Source organism: Aedes aegypti, chromosome 2 (assembly GCF_002204515.2).
Source record: "Aedes aegypti strain LVP_AGWG chromosome 2, AaegL5.0 Primary Assembly, whole genome shotgun sequence".
Lineage (NCBI taxonomy): Eukaryota > Metazoa > Arthropoda > Insecta > Diptera > Culicidae > Aedes > Aedes aegypti.
In genome coordinates, this window is record NC_035108.1 from 265,007,604 (window position 1) to 265,025,793 (window position 18,190).

Consider the following 18,190-nt stretch of genomic DNA (forward strand, 5'->3'; position numbering starts at 1 on the left):
GTATAAATTCAATGGTTAATGTTAATCGTTGTTTGAAACTTATTAGAAATAACGTTCGTCCTTTCAACGTACTCGTGATCCTGCTATAAAATAGAATTACAGAATCTGCAAAACATCTTTTATTTGAAAAAAAAACTTGTTTTTGGAATTTTAACTCTAAGCCTGTTATCAATGAAAAAAAAAAACTGATTGCCAAGCAGTTTCAAAACGTGGTGCAATTTGAATATAGGTCACATTAGTTTGCTCTAGATTTCGAAAATAAAAAACAAAAGCAAAAGCAAAATAATAGTTTGATAATTCTTGGAGGAGTGATAAGAATGAAGTGATAAACATTATTTAAAATTCAGAAGTACTGAAGCCACTGGTAATAAAGAAAGATTTTACATTCTCAAAACTGGCCTTCCTTAGCCGTGTCATTAGAGTCCGCTGCTACAAAGCAAAGCCATGCTGAAGGTGTCTGGGTTCGATTCCCGGTCGGTCCAGGATCTTTTCTTTATGCAAATTTCCTTGACTTTCCAGGGAATAGTGTATCATCGTACCTGCCACACGATATACGAATGCGAAAATTTGGCAAAGAAAGCTCTCAGTTAAAAACTGTGGAAGTACTCATAAGAACACCAAGCTGAGAAGCAGGCTCTGTCTCAGTGAGGACGTAATGCCAAGAAGAAGAAGAAGACATTCTCATAAAGCTGGCGGAATAATCTCAAAAATCCTGCCGTGAATTTTCTTGATTTTGAAAGAAAAAACTGCTTTTGAAAATTCCGAAATCAATGATGGATCCTACCCCCTTAATTATAAATTGACCCATTTCCATCCCAAGGCCCAATATTATTTTATTCTATGTACCGTTGTAAAGGTTCAATAACGACGGTACATAGAATTTTGAAATAGGTGTAATAGAGATAAATGTGGTAACATTTTATTCTCTTCTTTGTTGAAAATATATGTGCAAAAATGATGATATATTTTCTGTACCTTGATAACTTTTCAACGATGAACGTAACAAGTAGGGAGAAGTTGTCTGGACCTTATTACAATTTATTGATTTCGGTGGACCGTGGGATTCGTGGCCGTGCGGTTAGTGTAACCAAGCATTCAGTCGCATCGAGTCGAGGAGTGTGGGTTCGATTCTCGCTTCAGTCCGGAAAACTTTTCATCAGGAATGTATTTCGACTGTGCCACTGGGCGTTGCATGCTAGTCCGTTGTCTAATGTGGTGCTTCCTTCAAAGGGCAAATCGTCCACTGGAAGCATTAACGTGTCGTGTATTATAAAAAAAAAAAACAAAAAAAAAACACTTCCAAAATTCATAATTAATGCTGCCGTAGTTTGAAAATGCTTTTCACCTAACAATGTTGCCATATTTAAAACCCTTATTCAAATCAGCAGCTACTGAAATATTTTGAAATTTTTTTATAGAAATTTTACTTTTTTTGCAATTTCAGTATCATGTAGTTATACTAGGGGTTTCATCAAACATTAATGTATTTTTATTCTCTTATTAGTATCTTTATAATCATTACATTCATTGCTTTGGTGTTCTTTGTTAGAAAACACTATCATCCTAATTTGGTAAAACTAAATTAAGCTTTTATCTACATTTGGTTAACAACATATTAAATTTCAGTTGGCGATTTGCTTTTAAAAGAAGATCATTAGATTCAATAGAATTTATTAGATATTTGTTCCAATGTTTCAACATTGAATATTCTATGTAACTAATTAGTACTATACCAGTTATGAAGTTTCAGAAACATTTTCAAAAATCTATTCGAAATTCTCCGCAGCTTTCTTCCTGGTATTACAGCAGCTAGTCTATTTTGGTACAGCTCGAGTGGATGCATGCCTAACAGGTAAGTCAAGATGCAGTGGTAACTCAGGTAAGTCAAATGTGATAATATTGTATAATTTTGGCCCCAAAATGCTGCCTTGAGGAACACCTGCTCTTACAGGAAGTTTTTCAGACCTGGAGTTCTGATAATTAACCTGAAGTGTTCGATTTGACAGATAACTTTAGATTACTCTAACAATGGATGTTGAGAATTTAAGTTTTTTTTTTTTAAATTTTACGGTCAAGCCTTCATGCTTAATCATCGTACCTTCCACACGATATTGTAAATTTTGCACCTTATCGGATGCGACGATTTGTAATCGTCGCTGGTGAAACTGTCACCAAAATCGTCGCCAGCCAACCAACTTCTGCGAATTTGACGTTTTACCAGTCTTACCAACACAACGACAAATCACCCCTTTTGATTCGTTTGCTGGCGACGATTTTGTCGATCTGTTTGAAAGTTGGCGGCACGTTTTGTTGTCAATGAAACAGACAATATACGAATGGCCAATGGCCAATCCGGATACATGGCCGGAAATGTGTTGTACACCTCCTATTCCACGAGTGATACTTGGTAAAATTTCATTATATTTCAAATGTATTTATGGGATCGTATATGAATATAGTATGTATGATGTCTAGATGTAATCACTTGTCCATTAGACATTTTCATAGCAAGTTTTTGAGCTTTTTCATAGTTTTCAAAATTTCAGATAATTTTCACAATGATTTAGAGTCAGGGTCCAAATGAGTTCACATAAAATTTTCAGTAATGTAGCATGAAATTCTTCCAAACTTTTACGATAATTGAATTCCAGTATAAAGAACTTTAGGTAATGAAGGAATTTCTCTTTAATATACGGATTACTGTTTCTGGAGCTTTCTGGATTTTCATAACAAAATTCTCGGACATATTATCATTAATATTAATTCTGCTTGAAATTCATCGACAAAAAAAACTAACAGAGTTTCATTCAACAGTTTGATTACAAGAAAATTATTAACCGTTCAGTTATTACATCTCTGTTAATTGTGTACCAGACAAAGTTTCACGTTAAATTCTGGCCATTTTTTTCATGGTTCCATGAAAGGGTCCTAAAGCCCTGTCCCAATTTTAGTGAGAAACGCTTAAGTTTAAGCCAAAACACATGTTCACTCAATTTTTTAATGTTCTTCATTTGTTTAAATACAAAAAAAAACATTTTTTTATGTTTTTATAGATTTTGTCACACCCCTTGGCTCAAACTCAAATTTTGGGTGTATTTTGATTTCCGTGCCTCTTCTGAAATGTCAGTTAGGAACAACCCCAGTGTTAAAACTAAAACCTCTGTGGTGTTTTTGTCAACTAAGCGAACGTTAAATATGATCAAAAGTGTCAAGGTTCATTTATGGACCCAATTTTGAAATTGAAATTTTGATATGATGTAGTCGTTATTTTAGCGGGAAAATGGCTAAAGTAGTTGCAGTAACATGCTCTTTCGTGTTATTAAAGAAAACAAGATTTCATTCAACATTTTAGGACCCTATTTCGGGTGAAATTGATCATTTTTCGCGGTTTTTCCTGTATGTTTTCTATAATGTTGACAAAGTCAAACATCTGAATGCAGAAAAAATAGTACGACGGTAAGCCACATTGGCTCATGTACCGAAATTTTGCTAACAAATTCAATTTTAGTGCTAAAAATCTTCTCTAAAATAAAAAATCGAGGGATCTTATTTCGGGGTGAAATTGAACACTTATCAACAGGGACGAAAATACTCAATCTACCCTCGCCTACATTGATACTTGCTACTCGTTGTTTGTTTTTTCATCTACTTTTGTGCCATCTTCATTGATGCAATCATTTTGGTGGTGGTGTGGTTACTTTGATGGTGGCATAAATGTCAGTGAATTGAGTATAGTGAGCATGATTTTTTTCGTCCCTGCTTATCAATGCAATTATTGTGAGTTTTTGAAACAAGTCTACATACTGAATTTGATCTCCCTGAATGCTTGCTAAATTACTAACAATACAATATTTGTGGAAATAATGAATAGTTAACTTTCGAGAACTACGCGGAAAACGCCAAAATATAGGCAATTAAAAAAAAAATCCTTATTTCAACTACAAAATTCTATTATGTTAACCAAATGAGCAAATTGGTGCAAGTTTTGATTATAAAATCTGGTTCGGGAATATTTTTGAAGCATCCCATAAATTTTCAAGTTGATACCATGTTCAAATCCTCGTCTAGAACTAGAAGTTTAAGGATGTTTGTCGAAAATACACCGTACAGTATTCTAAAATTTCACATTATTTTCATATAAAAGGACATTCTTGAACGCAATAAACTTCACAACACACAATTGAACATTGATATTTGTGCTCCTTTAGGCAGAAATAAAAACGTGAGACTCAATGATCAATTTCACCCGAATTTACGGTATAAATTTTAGATTATATAACGATTAGATTATATAACGGGGGCAGATAGCCGTAGCGATAAATGCGCAGCTATTCAACACTTAAATGCTGAAGGTTGTGGGTTCAAATCTCGCAAATCGAGGATCTTTTCGTAAAGGCAACTTTCTCGACTTTCCTGGGCAAAGAATATCCTCATACTTGCCACACGATAAACATATGCAAAGAATGCTCTTAGCCAACAACTGTGGAAGTGCGCACTTAACTAAGACGCAGGCTCTGTCCCAGTTAGAATGTAACGCCAGAAACAAGAAGAACTATTAAGTTCTGTCAAAATTCGTCACCAAATTCCTCGTGAAGTTCCTATAAAAGCTGAAATATTTTCAGAAAACAAAATTATAAATATAAGAGCAATTTCGCAACGCTGTAAGTTAAAATTTGCAGATAGATTCTTGCACATTTCCTTCGGAAGATTTTCAAAATGAGGAATATTAATGTTCTCTGTAGAACACTTAAATAAGCAGCCTAAGAATGTTTTGATGATCTGCTGAAAGTTTACTGAGGGAATTCTGAATGATTTATTAGCGTAAGTCATAAAAATATTAAAAGATCTCTAGAGCAAGTTTAGGAAAATGTCAAAGGTGCTGGAGAAATTTCGTTAGGAAACTTTACTGCAAGAGATGAAATGTTTCATATAAGGCTTGTGAGTAAAATGGATTACTTCATAGGATCTCATAGAAGAATAACTACAGTTGTTCATGAAGATTATCCATAGTTTTGAAAAAATCGCTGAATCGTTCATGAAAATTCTTATATTCATGCCTGCATGAATACCCGAAATAATTACTAGAAGAATCTCGTAAAATTTCAAAACACTGGTTAGTGTCACAATGAATGAAGACATTCCTGAACAAAGCCATGAAATTATCACCAGCTAAAAGGATAGCACAAAAAAATCAACCATTAGGTGCGAATTCATGTAATTTTTGAAAACAAAATTCTCTGAATCTTGGTTGGTATTACAGCCGTAGTGGTACTATTCGACAAGACCATACTGAGTGTTACAGATTCGAATTTTCGAGGTCGAGGATCTTTTCGGGCTAGAAATTTTCTCGACTTTCTAGGGCATATAGTAATATCGTGCGTACCAAACGAAAAATGAATGAAAAAATGGCCAGTTGGTAAAGGAAATCCTCAGTTATTAACTATGAAAGACTGCTTATAAGAATACTATGCTGAATAGGAAGTTCTGTCTCAGTCAAAATATCTAGTTGAGAATTTATGTGGGTGAACCTGGCTCAACATGCACAACATGACGGGAGGAGATGATCCGATAAGTGTATTCCTAGCTGTGTTCGATTAGTATTTTTGCAAACGATGTGTAGATATGTTAATCTATAAGTTGCTGCTTTAAGATATTATTTTTAAAATCTTCAATACCAATTTGATGCAGCTCTCAATGCTTATGCCTCATAAAACTAAATTATGCACCTGCTGGATTTATACTCATTTCCTATCAGGCATCTTGAACTACTTTTCTATTCTGTGAAATAAAAACATAATTTGATTACCAACAACCGAGCTTCACTCATATTGGAACATGCACAAGAGGATAAACTTGCTGTCGGAAATCCCCATGGGTTTTTCAAATTTTTTCCATTTCATTTTTCAGCAAATGAGTTTGATCAGATTTGTATTTATTCCATGATGGTGATGCTGGCAATATGATGACAAACGTGAACACTATTTGCACGTGGCCAAAACATAGATTTGTGTTTATTATTCACTTAGTCAAATTTGAGTTAACTCAGTAAAATTCAATGTTATAAATAAATATATCTAACACACAAAGCAGAATTAAAAAATTTTAATTGTTCATGGTAAAAATCTGGAAATCGTAAGTGCGTTCAAAAGCAATATTCTAATGCAGACATACTCTTCATGCTGTTCAACTGTAATCATTTCTGTTTTATACATGACGCATCACTGTTTTATACCAGATTGGTAAACAAGTTAATAATAAGTTGAACTCAAACTATTTGCAACAATCACTTGCGTCACGAATAGTTCTTTTTTTCCTGACAACATAATTTATTTAAAGTCGTAGCTCTATAATGATAAAACATGCGATCTCTTTCATATCAGGTCTTTGACTTACCCCAACTTTTGGTGGTTCTGCCGAGAATTTCTCCCGAAGAACTGTTGTAGCAAAACTGCTTGAAGGTCTGTTTCTCTGGTCGGACGGGAAATTCGTACGTGGTCACGATACGACCGTCTGACATTTTCTTCGACGACATTTTGCACTTTCTTTGGGATTTCTTCCGCTGGGGTCACTAACAAAGCCACTAACAGCAGTAGTACTAGGTATAGAACCGTTTGTCACGCTCTTCTAATTGCACTTTGAGGTTAAATGAAATTAAATAAATACTATACACGGTGCAATACGTTTCACTTTGATGACTTCGTTAACGGTGAACCACACTCTCCGCGCTTAGTTCAAGGCTTAATTTTTCGCGAGCAGATTAATCTCCCTCTATCGGTCCGATGCGATGTAGAACACGACCAAACTGCAAAAGCGATTAAATGTACCTAGCTGTAGTAGACATTTGAACGTTCCGATTTCGAATTTCTTATCGCGAAGAACAGAATCCAGATTTTGTTTGTTTTGCTGTTTCAGCCTCCCGAGACGACGTTCAACTCGTTTGCATGGGTCGCTACGATCTACGAATTGTTCATCTGGGGTTCCTCTAGCTGCCTGGTAGGCGCCCTTTTATTGGGACGGGGTTTCGGAAAAGTGCTGCCGTTCACACGCGTTGGCCGCCAAGAACTGAATCGAATCGAATCAACCGTCGTCGTCGTCGTCGTCGTCGCTCAGCAGCACGCTTACAGATGATAGAGGATGGTTCCTTCGTTGTAGTTGGTTACGTGGTGCCTCTCTAGACTGTTATTGTGAGAAAAAAAAAGTTCATCAAAACTAAGTGCAAAGATCGCTTCCTAAAGTTATTGTGTACCTTTTTTGAAACGAAATTTTGACTTGTTTTATCCTGCGGAATATAGGTAATTTTATATTTTATTTTCGTAATTTTGTTTTCATAATTTTATTTATTAAAATATTCGAAAAATGTCTTCATTAATCCATCATCATACGGCTTTTTAAATAAAACAAAACCTCACTTTCGTTATGGATACATGTTCCGTATTCCATAAATTTTCAACAAAGATTTGTTTTATTTTTGAGCAAAAAAATGCTCCAGAGAGATGTCTTTGATAACAGATAATTATTTTAAAATAAAGTGAAAATGTCTCGCATTATCCAGATGTCTAAATGTAATGAAATGTGTATGAAATCTTTTTCCTAGCTAATTCGTTATCGAAGACCACATTTTGTTGGGACTTATGAATAATTTGTTATTTTTGATAAGAAAGTCTAAATCATGCTAAGATGATCATTCAATTACTTTCAGAGCAACACTGATGTTTTTCTTTAGAATATAGGTAGTAGCCTGGATTACTTTGGCATCGTTCAAATATTACGTTAAGCAATAGGACGAGCGAGGGGGTATGTAAGATGTAATGTTACGGTCCATTCAAAAATTTTAAATTTTCCATACAAAAGCTGTAACGTGGGGGTGGGAGGGGGTCTAAAATTGGCAAGTTTTGCGTTACGTAATATTTGAATGAACCCTTTGACCTATTCTTCCCGCTAAGAGCTCCACTGTTGCTTACCGAATACATGCAAACCCACTTTATTAAGATGAATAACAATTTATCCTGACGTCCAATCAAAAAGTGGTCTTCGGCAAAGTTGTAGCTTGGAAGATTTCATTTGAACAGCGTTTGTTCACTTTTCCATAAAATATTATGACGTAGAGATAGATGGCTGAGCACAAAAGTTTTGCGTTTTCCATAGTAATCTCCATATAAACTTAAAATGGCGTGTGCACAGTCAAATTTCTTTCGAATCATTTAAAACTTTGGGAGGATGCTATTTACCATAATAAAAATCGTTTAAACATAGATATTTCGCGCAATTCCGTGTTATACTGTTTGCATTTTTTTGAATGTAGCGAAACGAATCGAAATCGGCAAAAATAAATTTCGCCTGGATTCCGTGGAATTTCACGGAATTTCGTTTCATATGGCATTAGACGAAATATTTCAAAATAATGCATACGCTTACTCTGGGCCAATATATTACGCGTTGCATGAAAAATTTTGATTCCTGGGAAAAATGAAAAAAAGTAAATTTTCTATCACATTGATCATAGTCACCCGCGACCTCAAACATTGAATAGGGCTCTGCACAAAAATCTATCTATCTCTTTCGCTTTACCTCGAAATTTGTAAACAACAAGGCCAGTAAATGTCAAAATCCCATACAAAATCAAAACAATGCAGAGGCTTATGGGGCTCTGCACAAATATGTCCTTCCCCTTTCACTCTTTCATGAAATTTGTAAACAACAAGGCCAGTAAAAGTCAAAATCCCATACAAAATCAAAACAGTGCAGAAGGCCTATTGTTTTAGTTTGTGTATACTGTCAACGGGCAGTTTGGCCGTAACAAATGCATGTTAATTTTTTTTTTCTGGTATGTAATAATAATTAGGGATAACCAGTGGCCCACGTTAGATATCCTGTGTATTCAGGTTTTCTTATCCGGATCATTTGAATGAATCAAGTGTTTCAACATTGATATACAGTCATCTCTCTCTTACTCGATATTGAAGGGACCATCAAGTTAGGGAGGTATCGAGTTACAGAACACAAAAGCAGTGCAACTGCATTCCAAGGGACCATCGAGTTAGCCATGAAAACCAAATTTTTACTATGGTTCTCTAACTCGATATCGAGATACGGAATATCGAGTAAAGGAGAGGTAACTGTAATGGATAAAAGGCGAGCGAAGGAGGATAGTAAAAAAATCACTTTTAGACAAAACAAATTTAAGGAGAACTATCGATTTATTCTTTTTTTATAATAGTCGTTGATGAACATTTTACATGATGTTTCATTTGAACGATTCCGGACCATATCGCCACTTCCAAATCTCATTTTTTAATTCCAATCAATGATTTTTAAAAGTCAAGATCTGATCAGGTTTATCCACTGATCATCAACTTCTATCCCGTTTTGAAAACGGTAACTCGGGCCCAAATAGCCGTAGCGGTAAACGCGCAGCTATTCAGCAAGACCAAGCTGAGGGTCGTGGGTTCGAATCCCACCGGTCGAGGATCTTTTCGGGTTGGAGATTTTCTCGACTTCCCAGGGGATAGAGTATCTTCGTACCTGCCACACGGTATACGCATGCAAAAATGGTCATTGGCACAGTAAGCTCTCAGTTAATAACTGTGGAAGTGCTCATAAGAACACTAAGCTGAGAAGCAGGCTTTTTTGCAGTGGGGACGTAATGCCAGAAAGAAGAAGAACTCAAACATGACAAAATGATTTCAATTTTCATGCAACAGCTCAGGAGAAGGAGTTGTTGCAATTGAACTATCGTCATGCTGCTTACTGTCATTGAATTTAATCTACTTTCCTCGCGAGTGCAGTGCTTGCTGTGGTTCATTTGTTCTATGTTTCCACTTTTAAACTACTTTAATGGTAGGCTTACGGCAATGCAGCTGCATTATATATGCAATTATATAATGCTTCATGGTTACTTGGGTATGTTTCATGACTTGACACTTCCATGAGTCGATGGTCTTTTCAAATATCGACTCATGGAAGTTTGACTGTTTATCATTTTAATGAAAATATGGACATTGAATTTGAATAACACCAAACAAAGGGCCTAACTAATACAAACCACTTTGTAGAAGACATTTTTTGTCATATGTTTAACTCTAAAGCTCCAAAATCTGGCTGGTCCCTTGTGTAAGTGCTGCTGATCTGACGATACTGGAGTAGCAGCCTCGGGTGCCCAATCAAGCTCAAGCTTGACGTTCAGTTAAATAATCGGTATTGCTTGTTGTATTCTTCAAAGTTTAGGCAACAGCAAAATTCAAAATAATTTATCAACAAATCATATTTTAATTATCATTAGTGTCTGTTTTATATATTCGAATGAGTGAAATTTCATGTTATGCTTTTTTTTTCCATAACGTTTAATGGCGTATTGGGAATGTTTTACTTGAAAATTTCGTTTTTTCATAACAAGCAAAATCAATAATTATTAAGTCCTCGTGGGACTACATAGAAAGCATCACTTACCCTACACTAAAACCGTATAAACACGTACTTGAGCTAGCTTAAGAAGTCAAATTAGTAGTAAACATTTTAAACAAAAGTAACAACGCAACAAATTTACAGTATTCGACAAAACATTTGCAACTTTTTCGATTTTTCATACAAAAAGGTCAACTTTAGAGGGTTAGATCTGAGTCATTTGTGGGTTGATTTGAATGAAATTTTCACAGAAACAACTTGAATTTTAACATATATTTTTCAGTAAAGCGAAGTATGCACTTCAACAGAAAAATAATCGCCTATCTCGATGCGTGGGAAATTTCTTGTAAGAAATGGTCAAGAAAAGCATTTTTCTTTGATCGCAGTACGCAGTTGAAAAGAAATGTCATTTCAAATGGAGCTCCCTGTAGAAAATTTCTTGATCATTTCTTCCGCGGAAATTTTTACTTTTCTTGAGCGGAACAGCATAGGGGGACATGGGGCAAGAAGGACACCCGGGGCAAGAGTACCACCTCTAATTTCACGTACTTCAAATCAATTTTTTTATGTTTAACGCAGGATAAGTATAAATTGAGTACTAATTGAGGGTTGTGTAAATATTACAGTTAAAAATGTTTAGTACAAAAAATAGAAAAATGTCTTTAACTCACCAACTCAAAATATGCGAAATATTATAAGAATGTAAGGCTGGAAAACAAGGTTTGACTCCCAATAAATACAAAACATATTGATTTTTCCGCACAGTATTGATGATTTTTAATTGTTTAAATATATAATAACAGTATGTCTTATGGGGCAAGAGGGACACCGCAATTTTTTCATATAAAATCAAATGAACTTTTATTTTTCTTGTTTAATATTGCATTCAATCAATGTTTTCTACTAAATAAAATCAAAATAAACCATCTTGGACATTCAAAATGGTTTCTGAAAATTTTTACTATTATTGTGACATTCAAATAAGATGAAAACTAAATTAATTTCGTAAAATTACTTATTAACTATAAGTCAACTTTTATCCCTCAGTTTTTAGCTTTACTTACTCTACAATTTATCCTTTAGGCGGGGAAATAATAATATACAAAATTTGTGGCATTTTGCTCTGGTGGTCTTCTTGCCCCATACGAGTGGCACTCTTGCCCCGTGCCTCGTTTAAAAACCTCATAAGAAGGGACATTTTCAAAAATCTCAAATCATCATGTGTTATTTATATTTTTGAAATCTATCGATAACATCATTTAGAACAAGAGCTGAGCTTGCCCCTACACTGGAATAATCTTCAAAAATTGTGCTAATCAACCATGATTTGAACCTATATATCTTAGGGTGTCCTTCTTGCCCCCAGCCCCCCTACTTAGCTTAATTAGTTTAAAAACAACGATTTAACTAAAGTGAATTTTTTGACGATTTTTTATAATTGACATAACTAGACAAATTGAAAAATAAGCTTTATGTTATCTTCAGCAAAGTTGTAGATTTTGACAAAATAAACAAGTTTACTAACAACAGTTTTTGTGTAGGATTTTTAGATTTTCAGATAAATAGATTTCTCAAAACTTACACTATAGTTATTGGTTGTCTGAACCAACCAACACTGGTACTGCAAGGGTTAATTTCCGAAACTATAACCACCGATGAATGAAACGCAGTGACTTGACGTAATTATGCGGTAGGTTATAATTTTCCTGAATGGTAACAATAGTAAATACATACATAGTCTATTAGTCTTAGTGTTAAAGAACCACAGGGCAGCAACGTTTGGTGAGTTCCGTATCACCCGCAGTTGTCGAATTGACGGCTGGTAAATGAAAGCGTAGATGGGAGAAAGAATGACGTAGCAGGCAGACGAATGATGAGGCAGAATTGAGAATCGAACAAATAGCAAATCAAGTGCAGGTGGAATTGAACTGAAGAATTTCTAGTTAGTGACTAGGTAAATTGTTTATCCTACTTAAATATTACGTAAAATTGTTCTAATTATTATTACATTTAATAGTATCTTAAACCTAGTAGTACGGAATTGAAGCGTATGAATTCGTTATTTCCTATAGCTACATTCTAAAAGTAAGTAATGCAATACAATTGAATTCTAAAGACTAATTGTTCGATGATGGTTGATATTAGGTTAATGCAATAACGCATTGCGGTTTTTTGAATTGTTTCGGCTAGAAATAAGAAGGACACGAAAATGTGAGTAAATTGATTTGTGCAAATTATCTCCTAAATTACTCATTGCAATATAATTGCAGCTTTGAAGCTGAAGTAACTGCTATCAAGACGTGTCACGACCTTCCTTACGTTATCCGAAACAATCTTCAAAGATTTTCCGGTATTTGTTGCGTAGTAAGCAACTCGAAGCTTCGGAATGATGCAGCCGGCAAAAGTATGTGGAAAATGCTCGTCTGGAGGAATAGTTGGGCAGATGCTAGGATGCGACATGTGCGATGTCTGGTTCCACGCTGGATGTGTCGGAGAAACGGAGACAAGTCTAAACCCGGATAGTACGTGGAAGTGTAGCCATTGCTCCAAGGAAGAACGCAGGGAAGTTGCCAGTCAGCACACCAACAAGTCGGGGAGAAGTTCAACGAGTAGTAGAGCCCGTAGAGAACTACTGTTGCAACAACTGGAGGAACAGCGAGCGTTGAAGCTCAAGCAGCGGGCAGAAGAGGATGAGATCCGGAGGAAGCGAGCTGAAGAAGATGAAGCCTTTCTGAAGCAAAAGCTGGATTTGATTCTGGAAGACGACAACGAGAGTAGAAGCAGCGGACTGAGCAGTCGGGCAAGCAGGAAGAAGGTTGTTGATTGGCTTAACGATGGTCGAGGCGGCCAAACAGTAGTGACCAGTTCGTCACATAACGGAGTCATCGTTCAACACTCTAATGCCCAGCAGTTAGCACCGTCGTCAACAGGTCATACCACGGAGCAAATGCTGCCTACTTCAGTGCCACCCAACGGAGCTCCCGCCTCAACATCAACACCACAGTCAGGTAAAACTGTAAAAGCTCTAGATATAGACGTCCCTCAGACTAGCAAATCTCTGCAATTAGGCTCCATTTCCTCCAATGCAAACATTGGACAGCACAATTTTGAGATTAGTTACTCAACACAGTCCAGTTTAGCAACAAAAAATATGGGTAGACAGTCCTTTCCCCTAAACGCATCCTATCAAATTCCCCGGGTAGGCAATCTATATCAAAAATATAATCCCAAGTCAGTCGCTGACACAAAAGTGACTTTTTCGGGACAGTATGGTGCAATAGTTCCACCCTCCTGTCAAATTCTGTACGGTCCGCAGTCAGGGGCAGTATCTACCAATTGGTCGTCGTCAGTAATACCACCAGATCCGCGAAGTTCGATGATTACTCCGGTCGCCAGTGAAGCAACAATAGTGCCAAGTGTATCCGTGCCATACGCGAACGTAACAGCATCAACGTTATCAACCGCACATCTAGACGCAGGTCAGCAAGCATATCCCGTCAACATAGCAGCAAATCCAACAGGACTGGAGTCTGGTGTGCAACAGCCTAATGCATCACAAATAGCAGCAATGTGTCAGCCTTCGCCCAGTAGTGCGCAGTTGGCGGCAAGGCAAGTGATGCCACGCGAGCTACCGACTTTCTCCGGTGATCCACAGGATTGGCCGTTGTTCTCTAGTTCCTTTTACAATTCAACGACAGCGTGTGGATTCACAGATGCCGAGAATTTAGCCAGGTTACAACGTTGTCTGAAAGGTCATGCTCTCGATTCGGTGAAAAGTCGTTTGTTGATGCCAGAATCGGTGCCGCATGTGATGGAAACACTACGAAAATTGTATGGAAGGCCAGAAGTACTCATCCACACACTCTTGCGAAGGCTTCGTAGCGTACCACCGCCGAGGACGGAGAATCTCCAGTCGGTCATCACGTTCGGAATGGCTGTGAGGAACCTGGTTGATCACATGTTCGTTGCGCAGCTCTTGGATCATCTGCGTAACCCTATGCTACTTCATGAATTGGTGGAGAAGCTTCCATCGCAGTTAAAGATGCAGTGGTCGTGGTACAAGCGTACACAAACAGAGGTGAACCTGGAGACATTTGGGGAGTTCATGAACGAGCTTGTCAACACAGCATCGGACGTGACCCTTCCAATGGACATATTGGCGCAACCGTCCAAACCAAGCCAAGCGGGAAGAGACAAGCAGAAGCTGTACGTACATGCTGAATCAAGAGAGGAGCAAGCAACGACATCGACTGTGTTCAGCAAATCAAAGCAAATCTCGGAGGTGAATAGTAGCAAGAAATCCTGTTGCTACTGTTCTAATGAGGAACATGTAGCAGCCGATTGTCCTCAGTTCAAGGCATTAGATCTAGATGGAAGATGGAAAGCAATCCGATCCAAGGGCCTATGCAGATTATGCTTGATTCCGCATCGGAAATGGCCCTGCCGTTCAGGCAAGGAATGCGGAGTCGGCGGTTGCCGGTTACGCCATCATGCACTGCTCCATTCGCAGGCATCTCCAGAGGCCACGACTAGCCAAAGGAGGTCCAACAGCACAACAGATTCAAGCGGATCTAGGTTTACCGTACAAAATCATCATACGACATTGAACTACTGCTTATTTCGTTACCTGCCGGTGACGCTAGAAATGAATGGAAAGCAGGTCGAAACGTATGCTTTTCTCGACGATGGTTGTCAAACAACGCTCATGGAAGCTGGATTGGCTGCTGATTTAGACATTGCCGGACCAAGTGAATCGCTCTGGCTAGGATGGACGAGTAACATCTCGCGGGAGGAAAAGGGGTCACAGCGCGTAACAGTTAATATATCGGGCAGCGGAATGACGAGTCAATACAGATTGAGCAACGTGCGCATAGTGCAGAAACTTCAATTGCAAGGACAGACGTTTCAGTACGAGGAACTAAGGAAGACGTACCCTCACTTACGTGGTCTTCCAATGCGCAGTTACGTCGACGCTGTACCAAGACTCATCATCGGGATTGAACATGCACAACTACTTACAACCCTGAAAGTGCGAGAAGGCAGATCAAACGAGCCAGTAGCGGTTAAGACTCGACTAGGCTGGTGCGTCTACGGCAAGCAGACGGCTGAAGGTAATTCTGCCATCGAACGAATTCATCTCCACACAGAGGAGCAACAAATCAGGAACCGTGAGCTGCATGACTTGATGAAGCAATACTTTGCTGTGGAGGAAGCTGCGGTGGCCACCCCGATCGAATCCGTCGAAGACAGTCGAGCTCGCACAATCTTGGAGAAAACCACCCGTAGGATTAAAGGAGGTTTTGAAACTGGATTACTCTGGAAATACGACAATCCAGTCTTTCCAGACAGCTACCCTCTAGCCTTTCGAAGACTTCAATGTTTGGAGAAGCGACTGGCTAAGGATCAAGAGCTTTGGAAGAAAGTAGTTGCACTGATTCGTGATTATGAAGCAAAGGGTTACGCGCACAAAATCACTCAAAAAGAGTTGGAATCCACTGAATCGGGCCAATACTGGTTTCTTCCATTAGGGGTTGTGACGAACCCAAAGAAGCCAGAGAAAGTTCGCCTAATCTGGGATGCTGCGTCGCGGGTACATGGCATATCCTTCAATGACACGCTGCTGAAAGGACCAGACATGCTGACGTCGTTGTTCGCTGTTTTACTGAGGTTCAGACAGAGGTCGGTCGCGGTTTGTGGAGACATCCGCGAAATGTTTCATCAAATTCGAATAATTTCGCAGGACAAGCAATATCAAAGATTCTTGTTCCGCGAGCGCCAAGATGAAACACCCCAGATCTACGTGATGGACGTGGCTACGTTTGGCGCAACGTGCTCTCCCTGTTCGTCTCAGTTCGTTAAGAACAAGAACGCCCGGGAGTTTGAAACGAAGTACCCGAGAGCAGCAGAGGCGATCATCAAAGCTCACTATGTTGACGATTACCTCGATAGTGTAGATTCCGTGGAAGAAGCTGTGCAGCTAGTGAAAGAGGTGAAGCACGTACACAGTCAAGGTGGTTTCGAAATTCGAAACTTTATATCGAACTCTCCCGATGTCCTGCACCAGTTAGGAGAACAAAATAGTCTGCAGAAAAAGTCGCTCGATCTAGATGGCTCAGGAAAGGTCGAGCGTGTGCTTGGCATGGTATGGAAGCCGACCGAGGACTTGTTTACCTTCGACGTGGTACTGAAAGATGATCTTAAACAGTTTCTGTCGCAGCGAGCTCTACCAACAAAGCGACAAGTGCTACGGCTGGTAATGTCACTTTTCGATCCTTATGGATTCATCGCCCACTTTGTCGTCCACGGCAAGATATTGATGCAACATATCTGGAGGAGCGGAACAGAATGGGACGAAGAAATTTCCCCCGAGCTGTATAAAATGTGGCAAGACTGGATACGTTTGCTGGAGCGGTTACGGGAGGTGGAAGTCCCACGATGTTTCTTTGGTACAACCGGCAGCAGCATACGTGCAAATATCCAGTTACACGTATTCGTCGACGCAAGCGAGCAAGCTTATGCGTGTGCAGCGTATCTTCGTATAGTGCAAAACGGAGTTGTCCACTGCGCGCTTGTCGCGGCGAAAACGAAAGTGGCCCCAGTGAAACCGCTTTCTATTCCTCGGCTTGAACTGCAGGCTTGCATAATCGGGTGTCGTTTGATGGAAACCATAAATGCAGCACTGAATCTCAACGTTGAGGAGCGATTCTTCTGGACGGACTCCACGACGGCACTTGCGTGGATTAAATCCGACAGCCGCCGCTATCATCCATACGTGGCATTTCGAGTTGGCGAAATTCTTAACAGCTCAAACGTCGACGAATGGTACCACGTTCCTTCAAAGCAAAATGTGGCAGACGTTGCCACAAAATGGGGTAGTGGTCCAGACTTCCGACCGAACAGTCGTTGGTACATGGGTGAGCCTTTCCTTCACCAGTCCAAATCCGAGTGGCCGAAACAGGCGCAGAAGCAGTGGTACACGGATGAAGAGTTGCGTGCAGTCTATCACCTTCATCGGGAAGTGCCTCAGACGCTCATTGATGTAAACAGGTTCTCCAATTGGAATCGTTTGCTACGGACGGCTGCGTACGTTTGTCGCGCTGCAAAGAAGTTTCGCAATCAGAGTAACAATGGACAGCTAACGAGCGATGACCTGTTGCAGGCAGAAAATCTTTTGTGGCGACAGACACAGTTTGAAGCTTTCCCGGACGAGTATAGCGTGCTGAAGTATAATGTTCAGCATCCGAATGAACCTGCAGTGCATCTGGAAAGGAACAGCAAACTGTATCAAGAGTCGCCGTTCATGGATGATGCGGGTGTAATTAGAATGAACAGCAGAATTTCAGCTGCACCAACCGCTTCGTTCGAGACGAAATATCCAGTCATTTTGCCAAAAGAGCATGCTATGACTCGTCTACTGGTTGACAGTTACCACCGACGCTTTCTGCATGGTAACAATAATACAGTTTTCAACGAAGTTCGACAGCTCTTCAGGATTCCCCAACTACGTTCAATCATCAAGCGGGTTACCGGAGAATGCCAGAGTTGCAAAATTAAGAAAGCTATTCCGAGGTCACCCATGATGGCCCCGCTTCCAGCCGTACGACTAACTCCGCACATTCGGGCGTTCAGCTATACTGGTGTGGACTATTTTGGCCCTATATTTGTCAAACAGGGTCGCAGCTTAGTGAAGCGGTGGGCAGCATTATTCACGTGCCTCACTATACGTGCAGTGCACATGGAAATCGTATATAGTCTGTCGACTCAATCCTGCGTGATGGCAATTCGTCGT

At 39.1% G+C, this 18,190-nt stretch overlaps 1 protein-coding gene across 1 annotated transcript in view; it reads right to left on the reverse strand.

The window, feature by feature from the left end:
* The window catches only part of LOC5572929 (sodium/potassium-transporting ATPase subunit beta-2), a 41,189-nt gene extending 34,108 nt beyond the window's left edge, over positions 1–7,081 (reverse strand). Inside the window, exon 1 of the mRNA XM_001654214.2 lies at positions 6,394–7,081. Coding sequence (XP_001654264.1) covers positions 6,394–6,532 — 139 coding nt within the window. The 5' untranslated portion in view covers positions 6,533–7,081. The remainder of the gene's footprint in view (positions 1–6,393) is intronic.
* Between the last annotated feature and the right edge of the window lie 11,109 nt (positions 7,082–18,190).